Below are 9,107 nucleotides of genomic sequence, written 5' to 3'. Positions count from 1 at the left end.
CACGGCAGTGTCTCTGGATACGAATAAAGATAATTAGAATCAAACTGTTTAATTAAAAACAATTGATTCAATAGCAGCCAACTGTCAATGTATACAATCAACAAAAACGTTTATTGTTTAACGTGAAAGAGCAACAACCAATTAATTTAGGATGAAAACATAAAAAGCAAGTTTTCCTAATTTTGTAAGGTCCCATGTGAGACAATGGTGCAATAAATACTGCCTGAGAAAATTAACTCTCTTTATACAGCTCCTGTGCCGCCCTCCTCTGGCAGATTTCATTACACTGTACATACACTCCTGTCAAGAATTATAAAATAAAAACTTGCTTCTGGTCAATATGAGTAGTGCAGAAAGTTGATAAGTGTTTTTCTATTGTGACTTTACAGAAGAAACATTTGAATATTGCAAGAGTAAGCAGAATGCATGATTTCAAGTAGCCTGACAAACTGTCTTGTTACACATTTGGACCGGTTTCTTTGTAAACTAATCCGATTACCAGTTTGGTTTATCAAAAAATTAAATAATAATAGGGCCATTTAATAATCCCACGCAGAGCATGTTTTCTGCAAACCAACACCAAACAAGCTTTTTGTCACTAAACAAAATAATCCAGGAGAAAAAATAAATAGCATTGAACACCTCATGCTGATGTCTGTTTGACTTTTTGGAGGGGAGCTGACAGAATATCTCAGACACTACACTACTCGTTGCCATGTCTCAATCTCACAATAATATGGCCGCTACTGTATCAATCACTCCCCATGGTAAGAGCTGACCCCTGCCGGAAAACAGTCACCATTTAATATAAAAGGTACATGCTGTCTTATTGCGGTCGTAAAGCAATAATTTTACAGTTGTTACACAGTGTAGTAGTCAGGCTGTGCATGTCATGTGCTGTACACTATTTGGAATGGTTGGTGATCCGTTGCTCTTCTGGGTTTTCAGACGGGCGTCTTTTCCTGGCTCCAAAGTATGTAGTGGTGTCCTCCTCATCTGGCGTCTCGTTGCTCTTCTCCTCCCTCTTCCTCTTGCCCACCAACCCAGAGTACTCTTCACCAGCCCGACCCTCTGGTAGCCCCAAAACACGTAGACATACTATAGCAGAAGCCTGCTCTGCATATTTCTTTGACTTCTCCCTGCATGGTTATAAAAGAGAATGTGTTTTTATGTGTGAATAGTGTACTTTAGCATTTGTATGAGTAAATAACACTGTTTTAAGCATTGTGTGTTATAACAGTGTTATCAAGCTTTAACTTCCCAGGGTTTAACTTGGTCATAAATAGAAATAAAATTAATTAAGCCTTTTGTGAACTAACACTGGCATCTGCTAAATGACTAACATTTAAAATGTCTATAACACTTTCACTATTAACTCACCACAGAGTGGATCTGTACTTTTTCCCTGTCATCGTTACCATGGATTGGAAGGCCCGGTCTTGAGAGCGCTGTACCTGAAAACATCATACACAATGCACATAGGCACACTACACATAAATGCACTCAGGTTTTGACATGTATGTTGAAAGACCATGGCTAATCTAAAGTGGTCATCTTACTGTCTCATATCGTGGTTGCTCTAAGTTCTCCTTGCGGCTCCACTCCAGCAGGAACATCTTAGGGCTGAATTCTCCAGGGTACTCCCTCCTGACACACCAACATCACACGTCCATCATATTATGTACAGTCATAATAATATGTGCAATATGTAATATTCACAGTAATATATTACAGGACTTCCCACTACCTGCCTACACAACTCAACTAGTGACTTACTAGACATAAACCAATGGTCTTAAAGGTGCACTATGCAGAAATCGCTCCGCCGTTTCCTGGTTGCTGAAATTCTAAGAGTTCGCCTAATTTCAGATTGTGACAAAACCACCAGTCATTGTGTAGAGAATCATTGTACCATCTAAACCGCTGTGACATATATTTTCCATAACCAAAAATATAGTAGCTGGTGTACAAAACTAACAGTACAAGATGCAAAAACTAAACTTAAGAACAGGGAGCATAGAAATAATGCACATACTGGGTACACATAGAACAGATCTACAGCTTCTTAGTATTGCTTTCAATTAGAGTAACAATCTGTAAATGAAAATTCTATGCAAATTTGGTCAGGTCATCCCTTAAAACATTATCCACCAGACAGAGTAGAGCTGCTGTAATCCGATGAGAGAGATGTGTAAGAGAAGTTCCAAATGGCCTTAGAACAAACCGTTCAAATTTGACATGCATTGTGGTGACATCACCATCTAGAACAGGCTGGTTGGGGTGATTGTGGTTGGTTTGGATGGCTTCCCTTCTGGCTTGTAGTTCTGCCTGGGTCTTCTTATAGTACTCCTGCAGCCCATATCCCTCACTGGAAAACACAGGTGTAGAGTTAAATACCCAAACATCAAACTTAAGTACCAATACTACAATTTTTGAGTACTTATTACCAAAAAGGTTCACCAATAGAATAATATATTAAATAAAACTACATTTACTAGGAAATTAAATAGAATACTGGAATTCTGAAGTTCTCTGACATCATGATTCAAAAGACATGTACCAGATCTCTTTGTTGGTTTGGGCAGATTTGAGTTGCTTCCCCAGTGGAGACTCCACCTTATCCCTCAGCATCTGACAGAGGCAGTACTTGGTGTTGAAGGCATGGTTGTCGTAGCGGATGGCCTACAAATAAAAAAGCACAAATGTTTCTTAATTGGCCTCTAACATGACACAATGTATTTTATGCTTGGTAAAGTTGGCATATAGCAAGTCATCTTTGATTAACTTCCCTGTAGTTTGTGATTGCGTCATTATCAGATCAAAAAACAAGCCTTGGATTACCTAGGTAACTTTCCTATGTCAATCTACAATATGAAAGTGATAGTTGAGTTTGGCATTTTAACACAGTGGGTCTCCTGCAGAGTGAGGTAAAGTGCACGGAGCGTGGTAGACTCACGTATTTGAGGTATTCCTCCATGACCTCCTCCACAGACAGCAGTCCCTGACTGCGGAACACTGAGGGGTTCCACATAGCCGCCCTGGCAACCATCACAGAGGACGCCCCGGTGGCCTTCCGGAACTCCTCGATGTCAGCGTGGGCTTTGACCCGGTCCAGAGAACCTCCGCTACACAAAATACAGTAAGTGTCGAAGGCAAGGACAGTCAGTCACATAATAATTTATTTATCTCCGTGTTCACAACACCTCTGAGAGAGACAGAGCGACTTACTTAGCGATGACAGGAATGGACACCGCCTCAGCTATAGCCTGGATGAAGTCACAGTGAACAGGGTGTCTTGGTCTTTCATCTTTTAACCTGAGGAAGTAGAGGCAGTCACAAATCAATTTGGATATGCAAAACGCCAAAAAATAAAATGAGCCACAAAAAGGTTTGGGTCTCTATAAATCACTAGCTTTACACAAAATCAGGCATCTAAAATCAGATGAATGTAAAATACAATATATATACAAAAGTATGTGGACACCCCTTCAAATGAGTGGATTTGGCTATTTCAGCCACACCCGTTGCTGACAGGTGTATGAAATCGAGCACACAGCCATGCAATCTCCACAGATAATTATTGGCAGTAAAATGGCCTTACTATAGAGCTCAGTGACTTTCAACGTGGCACCGTCATAGAATGCCACCTTTCTAGCAAGTCAGTTCGTCAAATTTCTGCCCTGCTAGAGCTGCCCTGTTCAACTATAAGTTCTGTTATTGTGAAGTGAATACTTCTAGGAGCAACATCGGCTCAGCCTCAAAGTGGTAGGCTACACAAGCTCACAGAACTGGACCGCTGATTGCTGAAGCATGTAAAAATCATCTGTCATCGGTTGTAACACTCACTACAGAGTTCCAATCTGCCTCTGGAAGCAACGTCGGCACAATAATTGTTCGCCGGGAGCATCATGGCCAAGCAGCCGCACACAAGCCTAAGATCACCATGAGCAATGCCAAGCGTCGGCTCTGGAGCCGTGGCAAAGCATTCTCTGGAGTGATGAATCACGCTTCACCATCTGGCAGTCTGACGGACAAATCTAGGTTTGGCGGATGCTAGGAGAACGCTACCTGCCCCAATGCATAGTGCCAACTGTAAAGTTTTGTGGAGGAGGAATAATGGTCTGGGGCCCCTTTGTTTCAGTTTCCTGTTTCAGCATTACAATGCCCCCATGCACAAAGAAAGGTCCATACAGAAATGGTTTGTTGAGAACAGTGTGGAAGAACTTGATTAGCCTGCACAGAGCCCTGACCTCAACCCCATCGAACACCTTTGGGATGAACGCCGACTGCGAGCCTGGCCTAATCACCCAACATCAGTGCCCGACCTCACTAATGCTTGTGGCCGAATGGAAGCAAGTCCCCGCAGCAACGTTCCAACATCTAGTGGAAAAGCCTTCCCAGAAGAGTAGAGGCTGTTATAGAAGCAAAGGGGGGACCAAATCCATATTAATGCCCATGATTTTGAAATGAGATGTTCGACGAGCAGGTGTCCACAAACGTTTGATCATGTAGTGTAACAAAGGGAATGATAAGAACAGGACTTTACCTGCCATGAACGGCAATAGCTGCCACACCCGTGTTCTCAATTCTCTTTACCAGAATAAGAGTATCTTCCAGCTGAACACACACATAAACACAGGGGTCAGTCAGTCTGCCTCACAAGTACAATTTTAATGGCGAATGTAATGGTTAACAAGTGAGGTCAAAAGACTAATGAATTTGGCTCAAAACACATGACACCCATCTAATTGCTGTAGAAAAGGCATTGTCCTTTTAAAACTTACTGTGGGCAATATTCTGATTTTACATGTCACTGGTTTGGACACTCCTTTCACAAGTGTTCTAAGAATCTAGAAAAAGAGAGATGACAAAAATATATTATTTCTCAACAGTGCTCTATTCAATTAGCTTTCTGATGGAGGAGAAGATTGACAACTCACCGCTTCGATTTTGTCGGGGTCTGAGAGCAGAGCAGCTCCCATCCCACCCTACAGGAGATACAGAGAAGTGAGGGGTCAGCAGACAGTCACCTTAGTGTGAACCTTATAGTAGGTCTGAATTGACTGACCATTCATTGACTATTTGTTGGCTGCTGACTGTGTCACTCATTGCAACTTCCCTCCAAGTCTCCGACCACTACCTTGTATCCTTTTCCCTCTCGCTCTCATCCAACACCTCCCACACTGCCCCTACTCGGATGGTATCGCGCCGTCCCAACCTTCGCTCTCTCTTCCCCGCTACTCTCTCCTCTTCCATCCTATCATCTCTTCCCTCCACTCAAACCTTCTCCAACCTATCTCCTGATTCTGCCTCCTCAACCCTCCTCTCCTCCCTCTCTGCATCCTTTGACTCTCTATGTCCCCTATCCTCCAGGCCGGCTCGGTCCTCCCCTCCCGCTCCGTGGCTCGATGACTCATTGCGAGCTCACAGAACAGGGCTCCGGGCAGCCGAGCGGAAATGGAGGAAAACTCGCCTCCCTGCGGACCTGGCATCCTTTCACTCCCTCCTCTCTACATTTTCCTCCTCTGTCTCTGCTGCTAAAGCCACTTTCTACCACGCTAAATTCCAAGCATCTGCCTCTAACCCTAGGAAGCTCTTTGCCACCTTCTCCTCCCTCCTGAATCCTCCTCCCCCCCTCCTCCCTCTCTGCAGATGACTTCGTCAACCATTTTGAAAAGAAGGTTGACGACATCCGATCCTCGTCTGCTAAGTCAAACGACACCGCTGGTTCTGCTCACACTGCCCTACCCTGTGCTCTGACCTCTTTCTCCCCTCTCTCTCCAGATGAAATCTCGCGTCTTGTGACGGCCGGCCGCCCAACAACCTGCCCGCTTGACCCTATCCCCTCCTCTCTTCTCCAGACCATTTCCGGAGACCTTCTCCCTTACCTCACCTCGCTCATCAACTCATCCCTGACCGCTGGCTACGTCCCTTCCGTCTTCAAGAGAGCGAGAGTTGCATCCTTCTTTCTTTTCTCTACAAAACTCTTGAACGTGCCGTCCTTGGCCAGCTCTCCCGCTATCTCTCTCTGAATGACCTTCTTGATCCAAATCAGTCAGGTTTCAAGACTAGTCATTCAACTGAGACTGCTCTCCTCTGTATCACGGAGGCGCTCCGCACTGCTAAAGCTAACTCTCTCTCCTCTGCTCTCATCCTTCTAGATCTATCGGCTGCCTTCGATACTGTGAACCATCAGATCCTCCTCTCCACCCTCTCCGAGTTGGGCATCTCCGGCGCGGCCCACGCTTGGATTGCGTCCTACCTGACAGGTCGCTCCTACCAGGTGGCGTGGCGAGAATCTGTCTCCTCACCACGCGCTCTCACCACTGGTGTCCCCCAGGGCTCTGTTCTAGGCCCTCTCCTATTCTCGCTATACACCAAGTCACTTGGCTCTGTCATAACCTCACATGGTCTCTCCTATCATTGCTATGCAGACGACACACAACTAATCTTCTCCTTTCCCCCTTCTGATGACCAGGTGGCGAATCGCATCTCTGCATGTCTGGCAGACATATCAGTGTGGATGACGGATCACCACCTCAAGCTGAACCTCGGCAAGACGGAGCTGCTCTTCCTCCCGGGAAGGACTGCCCGTTCCATGATCTCGCCATCACGGTTGACAACTCCATTGTGTCCTCCTCCCAGAGCGCTAAGAACCTTGGCGTGATCCTGGACAACACCCTGTCGTTCTCAACCAACATCAAGGCGGTGGCCCGTTCCTGTAGGTTCATGCTCTACCAACATCCGCAGAGTACGACCCTGCCTCACACAGGAAGCGGCGCAGGTCCTAATCCAGGCACTTGTCATCTCCCGTCTGGATTACTGCAACTCGCTGTTGGCTGGGCTCCCTGCCTGTGCCATTAAACCCCTTCAACTCATCCAGAACGCCGCAGCCCGTCTGGTGTTCAACCTTCCCAAGTTCTCTCACGTCACCCCGCTCCTCCGTTCTCTCCACTGGCTTCCAGTTGAAGCTCGCATCCGCTACAAGACCATGGTGCTTGCCTACGGAGCTGTGAGGGGAACGGCACCTCAGTACCTCCAGGCTCTGATCAGGCCCTACACCCAAACAAGGGCACTGCGTTCATCCACCTCTGGCCTGCTCGCCTCCCTACCACTGAGGAAGTACAGCTCCCGCTCAGCCCAGTCAAAACTGTTCGCTGCTCTGGCCCCCCAATGGTGGAACAAACTCCCTCACGACGCCAGGACAGCGGAGTCAATCACCACCTTCCGGAGACACCTGAAACCCCACCTCTTTAAGGAATACCTAGAATAGGATAAGTAATCCCTCTCACCCCCCCTTTAAGATTTAGATGCACTATTGTAAAGTGACTGTTCCACTGGATGTCATAAGGTGAATGCACCAATTTGTAAGTCGCTCTGGATAAGAGCGTCTGCTAAATGACTTAAATGTAATGTAAAATGTCATAGCCCACCTTAGTAGAGTATTCCTTAGGACAGCCCATGTTCACATCAATGGCAGCCACATCATTCTCCCTACACATTACAAAGAGGAATATATAAGAACAAGTGCCAAGGGGCAATAAGGCTTTTCTTTTCACTTGTGAGGTAGACCATAGAACAGACTGTAGTGCCTCTCAACCTAGACCTCAGTTGCTGACAAAATATGCTTACATGTTCATCCTATATACCAGTAGAAATGGAACAGAAAGAATAGATGGACAACAGAAATACAATGTTCAAGACTCACACTAGTCGCGCCACAATCAGTGCTCTGTCTGGGTCCGCAGTTCCCTGCAGAAACAGTAAGAGGCATAGTCATGTTGGTCCCATCTTTGACATGTTGAATAAATAAGGACATGAGTCCTGTCTATGTCAAATATTGACTTCAATGAAACATTGCAGACAGTGAAGGCTCTCGTGTATAGCCTACCATCTGGAAGACAACACGGTCTTTCTCCTTTTCGCAGGTCCTGAACATCACTCTCTCATCAGGAGCCACGAAATCCACCGTCTCCAAGACCTCTGCAAATCACAGCGCGTGCACAGACACACACACACTAGCATCTCACAGTGACAGTTGTTACAACAACAGTAATCAAAGGACTGTAGTAGGGAAGGTGAGACAAACTTACCATTGACAACTCTCTGACACTGTGCCATTTTGATGTCAATCAACTCCTACAAAACATACAAAAAAAATGTATTGAACACAGTAATCAAAGACAACAGTTTAAAAAGATAGATTGACAGTCAATTGCCCCAAAGCCATAAAATGAAGCACACCTTCTCCACTGACAGACTTACCTCAGAGTACACAATATCAGCACCATAATCCAGGGACAGCAGTCTCGTTGGTAAGGTGCCAACACGCACCATAGGTGCCAGTGCATTTACATTGCGGAAACACAGTCTACCCACTGTATTGACCGTCATATTTTCTTTATTCGCCTGGTTCGAATGGAAACAGAAAACAGGCAAAGCTATTACAACAAGCTGTCCATGTCCTGAGTCTCTTCTTGGTGAAGAGGTTAGGTTATGTGAAGTAATCAACAACGAATGGTGGGTGTAATTCTATACGAATCATGGTTAATAACAGCATTGCTTTAGCCAAAGACAGTTTTAGCTGCGTTGACAAACATGTTTGGTGTCGCTGTTCGCTTGCGTACAACCAGAGAAACGTGGCAGATATAACGTATTGCTGGTAATATAATTGGAGGACACAGATCTGGCACTTAAGATATCCTGTTTTTACTCCATAATCAAAATAACTCACCGTCATTTACAGAAAGTACATTATAGTGGTCTTCATTTGATCCCCCGGAACGCGTGTTGACTCTACTTCCTGTTTGAAATCTTGCATCATCAAACCTCGCCGATTTGGAATAGAAATTACGGCATAGAACAGACAAATTCACTACGAGTAACGTTGTTCTAAAGTGGTCCTTTGTGTGTTGTGTGCTGCATACCTAACTGTACCGGCGGTGTAAACCTGATGAACGTAAAACACACTACAAACAGCTACAATATTTTAAAGCCACATATAAATACTTTTTTTAAAAATTCTCTCTGGCTGGCAGTTACTGGTACATTATTGGCAAATTTAAACAGTTGAATACTTTATAGTGAGTGCAACATTATGATAAATG

General features: G+C 45.0%; 1 protein-coding gene across 1 annotated transcript; it reads right to left on the bottom strand.

The window, feature by feature from the left end:
• Positions 1-92: 92 nt before the first annotated feature.
• On the bottom strand, positions 93-8,861 carry dus2 (dihydrouridine synthase 2). Its single transcript, XM_046346227.1, has 16 exons — positions 8,735-8,861; positions 8,266-8,409; positions 8,094-8,139; positions 7,892-7,983; positions 7,709-7,752; positions 7,434-7,494; positions 4,941-4,988; positions 4,785-4,850; positions 4,547-4,617; positions 3,229-3,315; positions 2,957-3,125; positions 2,561-2,682; positions 2,225-2,368; positions 1,560-1,647; positions 1,381-1,454; positions 93-1,139 (listed from the first exon to the last, which is right to left on the bottom strand). The coding sequence occupies exons 1-16, from the start codon at positions 8,738-8,740 to the stop codon at positions 905-907; spliced, it is 1,497 nt and encodes a 498-aa protein (XP_046202183.1). The 5' UTR covers positions 8,741-8,861; the 3' UTR covers positions 93-904.
• Between the last annotated feature and the right edge of the window lie 246 nt (positions 8,862-9,107).

The sequence above is a fragment of the Oncorhynchus gorbuscha genome, linkage group LG01, assembly GCF_021184085.1.
Source record: "Oncorhynchus gorbuscha isolate QuinsamMale2020 ecotype Even-year linkage group LG01, OgorEven_v1.0, whole genome shotgun sequence".
NCBI lineage: Eukaryota > Metazoa > Chordata > Actinopteri > Salmoniformes > Salmonidae > Oncorhynchus > Oncorhynchus gorbuscha.
The sequence above is the reverse complement of the archived record's forward strand: the minus strand, read 5'-3'. Positions and strand labels throughout refer to the sequence as shown.